This window comes from Jaculus jaculus, chromosome 1, assembly GCF_020740685.1.
Source record: "Jaculus jaculus isolate mJacJac1 chromosome 1, mJacJac1.mat.Y.cur, whole genome shotgun sequence".
Taxonomy (NCBI): Eukaryota; Metazoa; Chordata; class Mammalia; order Rodentia; family Dipodidae; genus Jaculus; species Jaculus jaculus.
In genome coordinates this window covers 144,031,863-144,048,926 of record NC_059102.1, presented here as the reverse complement: position 1 = coordinate 144,048,926, position 17,064 = coordinate 144,031,863, and the positions used below count along the sequence as shown (strand labels likewise).

The window sequence follows — 17,064 nt, the reverse complement described above, 5'->3', positions numbered from 1 at the left end:
TTTTTTCAAGGTAGGGTCTCACTCTAGCCCAGGCTGACCAGGAATTTACTCTGTAGTCCCAGTCTGGTCTCAAATTCAGTGATCCTCCTACCTCTGCCTCCCAAGTGCTGGGATTAAAGGCGTGCACCACTATGCCAGGCTAAAAAATATATATTTTTTTAAAGTAAGAAATACCAGCCTCATACATCTAAAACTGTGTGTCTATCTTTCCTCCTCGCCCTGCTTCCCTTGATCTTTTGTCTCCTTCTGAAACCCACACCCACAACCGCAGGGTCACCCAGGACTTCCTCTTAACTCACACCTGATCTGCTCCTCCAGGATGTCCTGGTGGCCTCACTGAGAGACACCACCTACGGGCCTGAGAGGGCGGCTCAGTGATAGGTCACTTCCCAAGCACAAGCAGAGGCCCGGACTTGATCCCTAGTACTGGAATGAAAAAGACACCCAAGCTGGACGTGGTGGTACATGCCTTTAATCCCAGCACTCGGGAGGCAGAGGTAGGAGGATCACCGTGAGTTCAAGGCCAGCCTGAGACTACATAGTGAATTCCAGGTCAGCCTGGGCTAGAGTGAGACCCTACCTCGAAAAACAAAACAAACAAATTTGCTGGGCATGGTGGCACATGCCTTTAATCTTAGCACTCTGGGAGGCAGAGGTAGGAGGGTTACCATGAGTTCAAGGCCACCCTGAGACTACATAGGTCAGCCTGGGCTAGAGTGAGACCCTACCTCAAAAATTGCACAATAAATAAATAAATAAATAAAGCCTGGCCACCCTCTGGTCAAACCATTTGTACATCCAGGATTGTCACACAGCCTTCTTTCCAGAGTCTTCCTTCATCCCTGAATCTAAACTCAGAGTCACCCACAGCCTCTGGCTCAGTCAGATTAGGGAGCCCTCCAGTTCATGCACCATCCCCTACCCCATCAGCTCCCCTCCTTGCAATCTGCCCTGCCCTGGCTCCCTAGGGTCCTTGCTGGCCACCACTGGTCATGTGCTGGTCTTGAGCCCTAGCATCCAGTGAAGAGATGACTTAACCTTCTGTCTGAACAGATTGAGTGATGAAACATCTGCCTTGGGTTGGGGAGATGGATGAGGTGTTCATTTGCAATGGCAAGAGGTCCTGGCGCTACCATACACAAACACTCTCTCTCCTTGCAAATAAAATAGGTAAAAAATAATTTTAAAAAACAGAAAACATCGTGCATCTGGAGTTCATTTGTACAGACCCATTCTCTCTCTCTCTTTCTCTCCCTCTTTTTTTTTTTTCGCTCAAATAAGTAAATAAAATATTTAAAAATTTTTTTTTAATTAAGCTGGACATGGTAGCACATGCCTTTAATCCCAGCACTCAGAAGACAGAGCTAGGAGGATTGTCATGGGTACAAGGCCACCCTGAGACTACAGAGTGAATTCCAAGTCAGCCTGGGCTAGGGTGGTGAGAACCTACCTCAAAAAAATTTTTTAACTTTAGACACTGGAATATTGAATATGAAGACAATGTGTCACTTCTAAAAACAATAGGACTGTTCTATTGAGAAAGCAAACACTGGTGTCAGTTTTTAGTTGTTTGTTTTTTCCCGAATCAGGGTCTCACTCTAGCCTAGGCTGACCTGGAACTCACTGTACTTCCAGGCTAGCCTCCAACCGTGCTGGGATTAAGGGCATGTGCCGCCACACCTGGCTGATACAAATTTGTGGGGGTGTGCACGCTCGCTTTCTCTCTCTCTTAAACTATGGGGACTTTATTTATTTATTTGTTTGTTTATTTATTTATTTATTTATTTATTTATTTATTTGAGTGAGCAAGAGAGAGAGTGAGCATTCCAGGGCCTCCAGCCACTGCAAACGAACTCCAGGCGCATGCGCCCCCTTGTGCATCTGGCTTACGTGGGTCCTGGGGAATCAAACCGGGGTCCTTTGGCTTTGCAGGCAAAGACCTTAACTGCTAAACCATCTCTTCAGCCTAAGAGCATTTTCTTTCTTTTTTGGTTTTTCGAGGTAGTTTCACTCTGGCCTAGGCTGACCTGAAATTTACAATATAGTCTCAGGGTGCCCTTGAACTCATGGCGATCCTCCTACCTCTGCCTCCCGAGTATTCTTTTTTTTTTTTTTGCCTTGTTTTTTAAAGTAGGGTCTCGCACTAGCCCCAGCTGACCTGGAATTCACTACTACGTAGTCTCAAGATGACCTCAAACTCATGGCGGTCCTCCTACTTTTGCCTCCTGAATGCTGGGATTAAAGGCATGTGCTACCATGTCCGATTTAATTTAAATATATATATCTGGGCATGGTGGCATACACCTTTAATCCCAGGATTTAGGAGGCAGAGGTAGGAGGAGCACCATGAGTTCGAGGCCACCCTGAGACTACATAGTGAATTCCAGGTCAGCCTGAGCTAGAGTGAGACCCTAACTCAAACCCCCCCCAAAAACACACACACACACACACACACACACATATATATTATATTTACTTATTTGAGTGAGAGAAAGAGGGAGAGAGAGAATGGGCCTCTAGTCACTACAGAGGCATGTGCTACCTGGCGTATCTGGTTTACATGGGCACTGGGAAATCGAACCTAGGTCCTTGGACTTCATAGGCAAGTACTTTAACCATTAAGCCATCTCTCCAGCCGTAAAATATTATTTATTTATTTATGTATTTATTTATTTATTTATTTATTTATTTGAGGCAGAAAGATTGAGAATGGGCGCACCAGGGCCTCTAGCTACTGCAAACAAACTCCAGACACATGCGCCACCAAGTGCATCTGGCTTCTGTGGGACCTGGAGAATCAAACCAGGATCCTTCAGTTTCACAGGCATGCACCTTCATTACTAAGTCATCTCTCCAGCCCACTCTAAAGCGTTTTTAAATATTTTATTTATTTGTTTTTTTGTTTGCAAGGAGAGAGACAGAATGAATGGGCGCTCCGGGGCTTCCAGATGCTGCAAACACACTCCAGATGCATGTGCCGCTGTGCTTTGCAGCAAGCGCCTTAACCACTGAGCTCTCTCTCCAGCCCTGGGTCTAAATTTTAAAAGGAACTCTGTGACTATTGTGGTTTTCATTTCCCCTTTAACTTGTTTATTATTTAAAATTTTTGTTCTTTTTTGAGATAGAGTCTCACTCTAGCTCAGGCTAACCTGGAATTCACTCTGTAGTCTCAGGGTGGCCTTGAACTCATGGCAATCCTCCTATCTCTGCCTCCCAAATGCTGGGATTACAGGCAATGAGCCGTCACAGCGGATTTAAACTCTTAAGTTTCTCTGAAATGCACATGGTAGGTGTTCACTATTTACTTGTCTGTTTATTTTGTGGTGCTTGAAATGAAACCGAGGGCTTCACAAAGGCTTGGCATATGCATGACCCCTGAGCTACAACTCCACCTTAGAGGGTCAATATTAAAAGGCTGTTTAAATGACCAGGCGGGTTGGCACAGGCTTTTAATTCTAGCATTTGGGAGGCAAAGTTAGGAGGATTGCTGTGAGTTCAAGGCTAGCTTGGGACTACCTGGGCTGGAGTGAGAGCCTACCTTAAAAAGTCAATTTAAAACAAAACAAATAAACAAAAATGCCATGGGAAGATGGCTCAGTGGGTAAAAGCACTTGCTTGCAAAGCCTGTTGGCCTGGGCTTGATACCTCAGTAACTACATAAAGCCAGATGTACAAAGCGGCACATGTGTGTGGAGCTTGTTTACAATGGCAAGAGTTCTGGCAGACCCATACTTTTACTCTGCTGGTAAATAAATAAATATTTTTAAAGTTGCTTTTTCCCCCCCTCTCCTGCATTCACATCAGAAGGATGAGGGTCCTAATCCTTGATATATTTTCTCCTTTCCAGAACTTTCATGATGGACGCAAAGCCCAGCAGCACATAGAGACCTGCTGGAAGCAGCTGGAGTCGGTAAGTGGGAAGGAGCCAGTGATGTCCTGATAAAGTCTCTAGCTAGAATTTCATTTCCGCTGGACTGACCCATAGGTGAAAACAAAGAATTCTTTCTCTTTTGCGTTTCATTGGATTTGTTTCTAGATCGGGGATTGAGCCAGGAGTGCCTGAGTAGAGGGTTTTTCTAGAAATGTGATGCAGAGAACAAAGAGTGGTCTTGATGGAAATGAGCACGGGCTTTCCAGTAACTTCTGAGAGGACACAGAACAGGGGGCCTGGGGAAGAATCTTGGCTGGAAGTCCCCGGGCCTGCTGGTGACCGGCTCTTCTCGCCGCCCTGCAGAGCAAGAGACGCTTTGAGCGGGACTGCAAGGAGGCCGACCGCGCCCAGCAGTACTTCGAGAAGATGGACGCTGACATCAACGTCACCAAAGCAGATGTTGAAAAGGTGAGGGGACCACATGGGACCAGTGTCACAGGCTGTGCCTGTGGTGGCCCATCCCCAGCTTCCCCTTTGTGACCTAGCCACAAAAGGACACTTGCCCGAGTCTCAGTTTCATTTTGCACCATCCTCTTGGAAACCAGGAGGCCACGTTTGGGGAACCATCAGGGTTAGCGTGAGTTGCTCGGTCACCTGGATGATGACAGGACAGGGAACAGAACATCTCAGCGTGGGAGGCGGCTCCTCCTCCTCCTCCCTCGTGGCTTGTCAGAGACCAAGTCGGTGTAGGGAGCAGGGAATGTGCTTGTTTTGATTTGGTTTTTCGAGGTGGGGTCTCGCTCTAGCCCAGGCTGATCTGGAATGCACTGTGTAGTCTCAGGGTGACCTTGAACTCACAGTGATCCTCCTACCTCTGCCTCCTGAGGGCTGGGATTAAAGGCGTGCGCCACCGTGGCTAATTTTACTGAATTTTTAAAAGAGCACACGCAAGAGAGAATCAGAGAGAGTGTGGGTGAGGTACACCAGGGCCTTCTGCTACTGCAGGTGAACTCTAGGTACGTGTGCCACTTTGCGCATGGCTTTACGTGGGCACTGAGTTATCAATGCCAGACCTTCAGGCTTTGTCAAGCAAGTGCTTTAACCACTAAGCCATCCCTCCAGCCCTCTATTAGTGGGTGTTTTTTTTTTTTTGTTTTTTTTGTTTTTTTTTTTTAGTAATTTAATTTATTTATTTGCAAGCAAAGATAGAAGAGAGACAGAGAGAATGGGCACACCAGAGCCTCCAGCTTGTGCAAATGGACTCCAGTTGCATGTGCCACTTTGTGCATCTGGCTTTACATGGGTACTGGGGAATTGAACTCAGGTTATTAGGTTCTGCAAGCAAGTGCCTTAACCACTGAGCCATATCTCCAACCCCTCTCTCTCTATATTTTTTTTTTCAGGTAGGGTCTCACTGTAGTCCAGGCTGATCTGGAACTCACTCCATAGCCTCAGGCTAAGATCCTCCTACCTCAGCCTCCCAAGTGTTGAGATTAAAGATCTGTGTCATCACACTCAGCATGGTTTTATTTTTTTAATCTTTACTTGATATTGGATGTTGTTATTATTATTATTTAGTCTTTTCAAGGTAGGGTCTCGCTCTAGCCCAGGCTGACCTGGAATTCACTGTATATTTCAGGGTAGTATTGAACTCACAATGGTCCTCCTACCTCTGCTTTCCAAGTGCTGGGATTAAAAGTGTGTGCCACCGTGCTTGGCCTAAATGTCATTAGATATTTTTAATTTTTTTCTGATTTATTTTTATTTATTTATTTATTAAAGACAGAGGGGGGGAGAGAGAGAGAGAAAAGGAGAGAGAATGGGTGCGCCAGGGCCTCTAGCCACTGCAAATGAACTCCAGACACATGTGCCACCATGTGCATCTGGCTTACGTGGGACCTGGAGAATAGAACCTGGGTCCTTAGGCTTCATAGGCAAGTGCCTTAAGTGCTAAGCCATCCCTCTAGCCCTCATTAAATATTTCTTGGAGCCAGGCGTGGTGGCGCACGCCTTTAATCCCAGCACTCGGGAGGCAGAGGTAGGAGGATTGCCATGAGTTCAAGGCCACCCTGAGATGACATAGTTAATTCCAGGTCAGCCTGGACCAGAGTGAGACTCTACCTCGAAAAACTAAAAAAAAAAAAAAAAAAAAAATATTTCTTGGCTTCCTTTAATTTCATTTGAGAGAGGGAGAGAGAATAGGCACCTCAGGTCATCCAACTGCTGCAAACAAACTCCAGATGCATGTAGCATCTTGTGTATCTGACTACTTGGATTCTGGGGAATCGAACCTGGGTCCTCTGGTTTTGCAGACAAGTACCTTAACCACTAAGGCATCTCTCCAGCCCTATATTATTTTGTTGTTGTTGTTGTTCAAGGTAAGGTTTCGCTATAGCCCAGGCTGACCTGGAATTTACTATTTAGTCTCAGGGTGGCCTCAAACTCATAGCAATCCTCCTATCTCTGCCTCCCAAATGCTGGGATTAAAGTTGTGCCCCACCATGCCTGGCTAAAATACATTTTTTAATATTTTTTTGTTTATTTTTATTTATTTATTTGAGAGAAACAGACATAAAGAGAAAGAGGCAGACAGACAGAGAGAGAGAGAGAGAGAGACAATAGGCACACTAAGGCCTTCAGCCACTGCAAACGAACTCCAGACGCGTACATCCCCTTGTGCATGTGGCTAACGTGGGTCCTGGGGAATCGAGCCTTGAACTGGGGTCCTTAGGCTTCACAGGCAAGCACTTAACCGTTAAGCCATCTCTCCAGCCCAATACATTTTTTTTTTCTTGTATGTGGGTGTGTGTGAGAGAGAGAGAGATGGCTGTGTGCCCTTGCATGTGCCTTTGAAGCATCCCATGCAATCACCTGCGGCAGGGGACACTTGCAGTGGCTGGAACAGAAGGTTTGGTGTCTGGCTTTTCTGCCTGTTCTTATTTTGAGCAGGAGTCTCTTTCTGGTACCAGAGCTCACTATTTTGAATTCATAAGTCTGGGTGATACTATGGTCTCTGGTCCCTTTTGGGGGACTGCTTTATTGGTGCGTATGGCCACACAATGGGATCTGGAGATTCAAACTTGGGCATTTTTACAGGAAGCTCACAGAGCCATTTCTCCATCCCCCTAATACATAATATTGATTAAAAGTGGTGTGTGCTTCCTTTCTTCTTTATTATCGTTTACTTATGAATTTTGCTCTTTTTTCCTGGATTAAATGACTCACTATTCAACCTAATACAGAGAGCGTGGGTTCTTGTGTCACTCAGACGCACTTGTGCAAATCGTGCCCCACACGTGGTGGGGGTAGTGTCCACACATGCATTTTCTAAACAGCTTAGGTATGAGCTTGAGTCTCCTTTTTTGTTGTTGTTGTTGCTGGCATTGAGAAATATTGTGTCCTATTTATTTATTTAGATATTTAAATTGTTTTTTCTTTATTTATTTGAGAGTGACGGAGTGGGGGGAGAATGGGCACACCAGGGCCTCCAGCCACTGTAAACGAACTCCAGATGCATGCGCCCCCTTGTGCATCTGGCTAACGTGGGTCCTGGGGATTTGAGCCTTGAACCGGGATCCTCAGGCTTCACAGGCAAGCGCTTAACTGCTAAGCCATCTCTCCAGCCCTATTTTGATATTTTAAACAATATTTAATTTATTTATTTGAAAAAGAGAGAGAGAAAGAGGCAGATAGAGAATGGGCATGCCAGGGCCACTGCAAATGGACTCTAGACACATGTGCCACCTTGTTCCTTTGGCTTTATGCGAGTACTGGGGAATTGAACATGGTCTTTGGCTGCCGGCAAGTGCCTTAACCACAAATCCATCTCTCCAGCCCTATTTTGATTTTTTTTTTTTTTTTTTTTTGGAGGCAGGGTCTTACCCTAGATTAGGGTGGCTCTGGAACTTTCAGTGATCCTCCTACCTCTACCTCTGGAGTGCTAGGACTAAAGGTGCTAGGACCATCATGCCCAGCCTAAACGTATTTTTTTTTAATTTTTTTTTTTTTGTTTATTTTCATTTATTTGAAAGTGACAGAGAGACAAAGAGGCAGATAGAGAGAGAGAGAGAGAATGGGCGTGCCAGGGCTTCCAGCCTCTGCAAATGAACTCCAGACGCGTGCGCCCCCTTGTGCATCTGGCCAACGTGGGACCTGGGGAACCGAGCCTCGAACCGGTGTTCTTAGGCTTCACAGGCAAGCGCTTAACCGCTAAGCCATCTCTCCAGCCCCCTAAATGTATTTATTATTATTATTACTATTACTATTATTATTATTACTAGTTTTTTGAGGTAGGGTCTCTAGCCCAGGCTGACCTGGAATTCACTATGTAGTCTCAGGATTAAAGGTGTGCCCCACCACATCCAGGAAAAAGTGTTTTTTAAGCATTTATTTTATTTTATTTGTGAGAAAAAGAGAGGAAGAGGCAGGCAGAGAGAGAGAATGAGTGTGCCAGGGCCTCCAGCCACTGCAAATGAACTCCAGAAGCACAAGCCACCTTGTACATTTGACTAAGTGGGCCCTGGGGAATCAAACCTGGGTCCTTAGGCTTCCCAGGCAAGCATCTTTTCCACTAAGGCATCCCTCCAGCCCCCCAAAAAGTTTTGTTGTTGTTTTTGTTTTTTCAAGGTAGGGTTTCACTCTAGTCCAGGCTGACCTGGAATTCACTATATAATCTCAGGGTGACCTCAAACTCATGGCTATCCTCTTACCTTTGTCTCCCAAGTGCTGGGATTAAAGACATGCACCACCATGCCCAGCTAAAAAAGTATTTTTTTTTTTAATTTTTAAGTGTTGAAATTACTGTAGAAATCTTTTTTTAAAAATTTCATTTATTTATTTATTTATTTCAGAGAGAATGGGCATGCCAGGGCCTCTAGCCACTGCAAACAAACTCCCGATACACGTGTCCCCTTGTGCTCTGGCTTATGTGGGGCCTGGAGAATTGAAACTGCATGGATCCTTTGGCTTTGCAGGCAAACGCCTTAACCGCTAAGCCATCTCTCCAGCCCCAAAGTATTTTTTTTAATATTGTATTTTATTTATTTATTTATTTATTTGACAGAGAAAGAGGGAGAGAGAGACAGATAGACAGACAATGGGCACACCAGGGCCTCCAGCCATTGCAAATGAACTCCAGACACATGCGCCCCCTTGTGCATCTGGCTCATGTGGGTCCTGAGGAATTGAACCTGGGTCCTTTGGCTTTGCAGGCAAGTGCCTTAACCGCTAGGCCTCCAGTCCAAAAGTTTTTTTTTTGTTTTTGTTTTTTGAGGTAGGGTCTCACTCTAGTCCAGGCTGACCTGTAATTCACTATGGAGTCTCAGGGTGGCCTTGAACTCATGGCAATCCTCCTACCTCTGCCTCCCAAGTGCTGGGATTAAAGGCGTGCGCCACCACACCCAGCTCAAAAGTATTTTTTAATAAAGGCAATAATAGCTCAAATTTTGTATAGTTTAGATTTAGTTTTTGAAGAAAATTAAATTTTGGGGCTGGAGAGATGCTTTAGCAGTTAAGATGCTTGTCACAAAACCTAAGGATCCAGGTTAGATTCCCCAGTACCCATGTAATCCAGATGCACAAGGTGGCGCATGTGTCTGGCGTTTATTTCCAGGGGTTAGAGTCCCCAGATGCACCCGTTTTCTCTCTCTACCTGCCTTTCTCTCTCTCTCTCCAATAAAGAAAGAAAGGAACAAACAAACAAAGAAAGAAGGCTATTAGAAAATTAAAATGCTAAGTAATGATAATTTTAAAAATTACTTTTATTTTTCAAGCACAGAGAGAGAGAGGGAAGAGAATGGGCGTGCCAGGGTCTCCAGCCACTACAAATAAACTCCATATGCGTGCAGCACTTTTTGCATCTATCTTTTGTGGGTACTAGGGAATCCAACCCAGGTCGTTAGGCTTTGCAGATAAGTGTTTTAACCACTGAACCCTCTCTCAGTAATGATCATTAAAAATAATGTTTCTAGCAGATGTGTGTTTAGGTGTGTTTATAGTTTGTTTCTGCTTGGAACGTCTATTTATGTTTCACTTAGGTTTTCAAATAACTTTTCCCAAACTTTCTTAGATTAACAAAGTTCTTATGGAATCCTGACTTAATGATCTCTCTTTAAGGAGTGTTGGTGATCAAACCTAGGGCCCCAAGTATGCTAAGCAGATATTCCACTACTGAGCTACACTTCGGGACCTAATGCTTATTTCTTTAAAAAATGAACAAGGCTGGGGTCGTGTCTCATGGATAAAGTGCTTGCCACAGAAGCACCTTGAATTTGGACCTACAGAACTCACGTAAAAGCTAGACACTACAGTGCAATTCCTGTGCACCTAGAGTGAGAAGGGAGGTGGAGGACTGGCAAGATAGCTCAGCGTTTAAGGCGCTTGCCTTCAAAGCCTAACAACCTGGATTCGATTCCCCAGTACCCACATAAGCCAGATACACAATGTGATGCATGCATCTGTAGTTCATTTGCAGCGGCTGGAGGCCCTGGTGCACTCACTTATTCATTCGCTGTGATTGTCTCTCTTCTATTTCTCTGCCTGCAAATAAATAAATAAATAAATAATTTTTTTTTTTTTTTACCAAAAGCCTTTAAAAAAAAACTAAGGGAGATGGAAACAGAAGACTATGCTGGGAGTTCACAGGCCAGCTAGCTTAGCAAACGCAGTGGTGAACAAGACCCTGCCTCAAACAAGGAGGAAGGGATAGGCTGAAACCTGAAGATGTCCTCAAACCTCCACGCACACGCTGCGGCACGTGCACACCCACACTCATTGACATGAACACACACATGCATTCGTATATGTCATGCACACCAACACACGAAAAATAAAAAAGTTAATAGGAACCAGGTGTTGTGGCGCACACCTTTAATCCCAGCACTTGGGAGGCAGAGTTAGGAGGATCGCCATGAGTTTGAGGCCATCCTAAGACTATATAGTGAACTCTAGGTCAGCCTGGGCTAGAGTGAGACCCTACCTCGAAAAACTAAAAAAAAAAGGGGGGGGGGCGGCTGGAGAGATGGCATAGCGGTTAAGCGCTTGCCTGTGAAGACTAAGGACCCCGGTTCGAGGCTCGGTTCCCCAGGTCCCACGTTAGCCAGATGCACAAGGGGGCGCCCGCGTCTGGAGTTCGTTTACAGAGGCTGGAAGCCCTGGTGCGCCCATTCTCTCTCTCTCTCCCTCTATCTGTCTTTCTCTCTGTGTCTGTCACTCTCAAATAAATAAATAAATAAAAATCTTTATTAAAAAAAAAAAGGTTAATGAGTAGATGTAATCCCAGGTTTTGAGGTGTTCATATTCATTCCCTCACCTGTCATTCATTGACTGCCTTGCTGGTGAGGTGTTGGTGGCATAGGCACCAACATCATCATGCTGTCCTTGCATTTGAGGAACTCGCCTTTCGCCTTTCGTTGCTTTCTTAACGTCTTGCGTGATGGTGTGAATCGTGACTTGAATGTTGGTTCCCAGCTGGTGGCAGGGTGGGAGGGGGACCTGGCAGGAGGCAGCGTGCTGTCAGGGGCAGGCATGCGGGTGTCATAGCCACGTTTCCCCCTTGTCAGAGCTCAGCTCAGTGTCCTGCTGCTTTCTAACAGCTGCGGTGGTGGGAAGTGATGTCCAGCCACTGCCCTGCCGTCCTTCCTGCCATTGTAAGGCTTCCTCTCAAGACCGTACGCCAAAAGCAACTCTTGTCCTCCCATCAGCTGTTTTTGGTCCAGTGCTCTGTCCCAGCAATAAGATAACTACAGTACTTTGCTGTGTTGTGAACTTTCCCATTTGGCCCCAAACAATTCTTTGTTTGTTTGTTTGTTTGTTTGTGTTTTTTTAATTAATTAATTTATTTATTTTTAATTTGAGAGTGACAGACACAGAGAGAAAGACAGAGGGAGAGAGAGAGAATGGGCGCGCCAGGGCTTCCAGCCTCTGCAAACGAACTCCAGATGCGTGCGCCCCCTTGTGCATCTGGCTAACGTGGGACCTGGGGAACCGAGCCTCGAACCGGGGTCCTTAGGCTTCACAGGCAAGCACTTAACCGCTACGCCATCTCTCCAGCCCTGTTTGTGTTTTTTTGAAGTAGGGTCTCGCTGTAGCCCAGGCTGACCTGGAATTCACTATGTAGGCTCAGGGTGGCCTCAAACTCACGGCAATCCTCCTACCTCTGCCTCCTAAGTGCTGGGATTAAAGGTGTGCACCACCACGCCCGGCTTCCCAAACAACTCTTAAAAAACATTTATTTATTTGATAACAACAAAGAGAGAGAGAAGACACATGCACCACCTTGTGCATCTGGCTAACATAGGTCCTAGAGAATTGAGCCTCAAACCTCAGTCCGTAGGCTTCACAGGCAAGTGCTTAACTGCTAAGCCATCTCTCCAACACCTAAAACAACTCTTTTTTAAAAAAATTTTTTGTTTATTTATGTGTTTGAGAGCGACAGACAGAGACAGAAAGAGGCAGATAGAGACAGAGAATGGGTGTGCCAGGGCCTCCAGCCACTGCAGACGAACTCCAGATGCGTGCGCCCCCTTGTGCATCTGGTTAACATGGGTCCCGGGTAATCGAGCCTCGAACCGGGGTCCTCAAACTTCACAGGCAAGCACTTAACCTCTAAGCCATCTCTCCAGCCCCCAAACAACTCTTAAATGACCTTATAGTTTAAGTTTGTCCCTCTGAACCTACACTGTGCTGGACCAGCATGGAGAGGAATCAGGTGGTGTACTGACAGCGCCACGGCTCGCCAGCCTGGCATTGGATGAGAAGAAAAAGGTTATCAAAATGAAAAGAATGTGAACTAATATTTCCGAACAGAGAAAACAGTGTTTTCTGAATGCATGCATTAAACGGAATTTACCCATGTCGGACGATGAATAATCCCCTTTCTCTGGGTTGCCCCTGCTTGTGACCACTGGTTCTTACATAATTTCTGGATGCAAAATAGGATATTGTCTAACAGAAACTTCAGTCAGTGGCTACAGACAGCTGCAGAAATTGTTAGCTGAGTTCACGTTATGTTTGCACGTTATGTTTCCAGTATCGGTTTCTTCTTAGCCCAGTGTGGTGGCGCTTGCATAGTTCCAGCCCTGGGGAGGCTGGTAGCCTGGGCCAGGGTGAGATCCTGTGGGGGTGGGAATTTTTCCCATTCTTGTTGGTGTAGTTCTTCTGTGGCTACAGGCTATATGGACCATTGTTTGCCACAAAAAGTTCATGGGTCTTATTCATTTCACACTTCTTCCTGGCCGTAAGCTATCAGAAGAATACAGATTTGGCTGGGGGGGGGGGAATTATCATGGTTTAGCATCTATAATTATGGAAGTTGTCAATAGTTAAAAGTAACAAAAGGGCCGGGCGTGGTGGCGCACACCTTTAATCCCAGCTAGAGCGAGACCCTACATCAAAAAATAAGCGCTTGCCTGTGAAGCCTAAGGACCCCGGTTCGAGGCTCGATTCTCCAGGACCCACATTAGCCAGATGCACAAGGGGGTGCACGCATCTGGAGTTCGTTTGCAGTGGCTGGAGGCCCTGGCGCACCCATATTCTCTCACTCTCTCTCTCCTCTCTCTGCCTTTCTCTATCTGTCTGTCGCTCTCAAATAAATAAATAAAAATAAAAACAAAATTCTTAAAAAGCATGAGCCACCCCACTTGGCCTTTGTACTTTAAAAAAAAGTGCCATAGGTTATTTATTTAATAGGATGTTTTCAAGAGCAAAATGAAATTCAAGTAAGGAAGCTATGCCAGTGTCAAGTAAGAAGGGAGGCATTTTGTTTGAATGATTGTCGGTTTGACAATGATCTCAGGATCCATGGAGTTGAACCTTCTGGGTCGTTTGCCTCCCCTGGGAGCAGAATCGCTGGTTGTAAGGAGCAGGCAGGTCAGGAAGGACTGGCTCTGTCCTGACTGCTGAACGGCAGTGTTAAATTTTTTTACCATTTGGGGAAACAGGCCTTAGCAAGATGTCATCTTTAGTTCTTGTGCGTATATGGAATTACACCGTTACATTTGTTTCCTTTGCTGTTATTGTAACTACTGAGTGGACATCTTCATTGAACATGCGACTATCTTTAGCGCTTTCCCCCAAGTTTCAGTTGGTACAAAATGCCTGACTAGTTCTCTGAAGGAATTGTCCGTGGTAACAATTTAGAAGAAAACAATTTAAAAAAGAAAAGAGGAAGTGGTGCGTGAATATGAAGACAGGAAATAAATTTTGCAACTATATCTTAACGGTTTGAGACTCAAAAAAGTTTAACATACTTTTCCTAAAAAAAAAAGAAAAGAAAGAAAGAAAGAAAGAAAGAAAGAAAGAAAGAAAGAAAGAAAGGAAGAAAGAAAAGGAAATCTAGACTTTAAAAGAAGATACAGAACATGGTTACATTACTCTCTTTAGTTTCTGTAGCGTGGATCAGCGTTCAGAGCAAAGATTGGAGAAGAGATACCTGTATGCTTCTGGGGTTTGTCTAGTCTGCAAGTGGAGCTGCGGAGCTCATTCCCTCCTGAAAGCACAATCATTAGCAAGCTTATAAATTAACGTGCAAAAATAGCCGTGAGCAGAAAGATCTGTGGTGTTATTGGTAGGAAATGGGCCAGACTGGCCAGGAGCTCACTCCTAATTTACTAATGGTTGGACAGAAGGCAATTTACTTTATCTCCGAGTCGGTTTCCTGTTGTGGGGAGTAAGGATATGATTATGTGCCTCAACGGCTGGCTGTTGGGTTTGCGAGTTCATTGGTGGACAGTAGCGCTGTCTGTCATCTGTGCCGTCTATGTGCGTCTCCGCTGCTCTGGCTCCTCTCTCTGCACTTCCTCTGCAGTCTGCAGGGAGCGGGCTTGCTTTTGTTTTTCAGCACTGGGTTTTGCTGAGTAGCACAGGCTGACTTGGAATTCACGACCCTCCTGTGTCAGCCTCCCAAGTGTTGGGTGATAGGCATGAGCCACCTTGTGGGCTCCTGGCCTTTTTTTTTTTTTTCCTTTTAAAAAAATTTTTTATTGTTCATTTTTATTTATTTATTTGAGAGCGACAGAGAGAAAAAGAGGCAGCTAGAGAGAGAGAATGGGCGCACCAGGGCCTCCAGTCACTGCAAACGAACTCCAGACGCGTGCACCCCCTTGTGCATCTGGCTAACGTGGGTCCTGGGGAATCAAGCCTGGGGTCCTTAGGCTTCATAGGCAAGCGCTTAACCACTAGGCCATCTCTCCAGCCCTTTTCTGGATTTTTTTGTTTTTGTTTTGTTTTTCAAGGTAGGGTCTCACTCTAGCTCAGACTGACTTGGAATTCACTATGTAGTTTCAGGGTGGCCTTCAACTCACGGCAATCCTTCTACCTCTGCCTACCAAGTGCTGGGATCATGTCTGGTTCTCTTTTCTTTAAAAAAATAATTTTGGTGGGGGGTTGGGAACCGAGAGCACGCATAGGCCTGCCAGGCGCCTTTAATCCCAGCACGCAGGAGGCCGAGGTAGGAGGATCGCCGTGAGTTCGAGGAGAGCCTGAAACTACAGAGTGAATTCAGGTCAGCCTGGGCGAGAGTGAGAACCTACCTCGAAAACAAACAAACAAACAAACAACAAAAAAGAATTTCCAACGAAACAACCTGAAAGGAAATATAAAGCAAGAACATTTGAAAAGACATAGCTGGCTCATCAGTTAAAGGTGCTTGTTAGCAAAGCCTGTCAGTTCAAGTTTGATTCCTCAATACCCAAGTAAAGCTAGATGCACAAAGTGGTCAGGTATCTGGAGTTCGTTTGCAGCAGCAAGAGGTCCTGGCAGGCCTATTTGGAAATTCTTGTGGTGGTCATCTCTCCCTTTGCTTTCAGTTCTTTTGGTAGCCTGTTCTCTTTGACCTTTATTGTCTTTCTTGGTTGAACATATCATCAAGAGAGATAGCTTCTTCTCTGGGACTCTCACAGAGGGGAATATTGTAGAAGCAGGTCTGTAGAAATGTTGTCCCTCAGCAGGAGCTTATGTTGTTTCTGCCAGACAGTTCTTAGGCTCATCTCTGGGCTTGTGTGTAGGCATTTGTATGGATGTAAGCATGGCGGTCAGAGGAGTTGGCTGTGCTCCATGTTCTTTTTCTTTTCCTTTTTTTTTTTTTTCCATATTTTATATTTATTTATTTAACAGAGAAAGAGGTGGGAGAGAGTAAGAGAGAGAATTATTGCACCAGGGCTTCAGCCACTGCAATCGAACTTTGGGTGCTTCTACCACCTAGTGGTCATATGCGACCATGCACTTGCCTCACCTTTTGTGTATCTGGCTTATGTGGGATCTGGAGAGTTGAACATGGGTCCTTAGTCTTTGCAGGCAAGCGCCTTAACCACTAAGCCATCTCTCCAGCCTGGTGCATGCCTTTAATCCCAATACTTGGGAGGCAGAGGTAATAGGATTGCTTTGAGTTCAAGGCCAGCCTGAGACTACATAGTGAATTCCAGGTTAGCCTGGACTAGAGTGAGACCCTCAACCCTCCACCACCACTCCCCTCCAAAAAAAAGTAAAGAAAAGAACAAAGCACAAAAAAACTAACATGAGGACAAAAGGGAAGAAAGAAAGACTTTACCTCTTGACCTCAGTGATGGTATATTAGGTATATTATTGAATAACATCTATATACTTTTAGTATTTTATTTATTTTGAGACAAGGTCTTATGTATCCAGGAACCCAGTAGGGAGCCAGAGTAGCCTCAAAGTTGTGGAGTTTCTTCTGCCTCAAACACACATGCTGGGATATAGGCATGTACCACCATATCTGAGTAGTAAACACTCTCTGACATCTTAGACTCTGACTTTGAGGTTAAGAGTGACCAGCTGCTAATGTCCCACCTTAGGCTCCCTCAGAAGGGAAGAAGTGTGGCATTTCACTTGTTTGCCTGGTTTTTGTAACAGGATTAATTTTTTTTCATTTCAATTTTTTTTATTAACAACTTCCATGATTATAAATAATATCCCATGGTAATTTCCTCCCTCCCCCACTTTCCCCTTTGAAACTCCATTCTCCATCATATCCCCTCCCCCTCTCAATCAGTCTTTTATTTTGATGTCATGATCTTTTCCTCCTATTATGATGGTCTTGTGTAGGTAGTGTCAGGCACTGTGAGGTCATAAATATCCAGGCCATTTTGTGTCTGAGGGGAGCATGTTGTAAGGAATCCTACCCTTCCTTTGGTTCTTACATTCTTTTTGCCACCTTTTACACAATAAACCATGAG

General features: G+C 45.1%; 1 protein-coding gene across 13 annotated transcripts in view; it reads left to right on the top strand.

Moving 5' to 3' along the window:
- Positions 1-17,064, top strand: part of Fnbp1 (formin binding protein 1) — a 177,537-nt gene that overhangs the window by 95,992 nt on the left and 64,481 nt on the right. For all 13 annotated transcript variants that reach the window (XM_045145599.1, XM_045145671.1, XM_004671761.2 and 10 more), the window contains exons 5-6: positions 3,848-3,910; positions 4,235-4,339. In XM_045145599.1, coding sequence (XP_045001534.1) covers positions 3,848-3,910; positions 4,235-4,339 — 168 coding nt within the window. The remainder of the gene's footprint in view (positions 1-3,847; positions 3,911-4,234; positions 4,340-17,064) is intronic.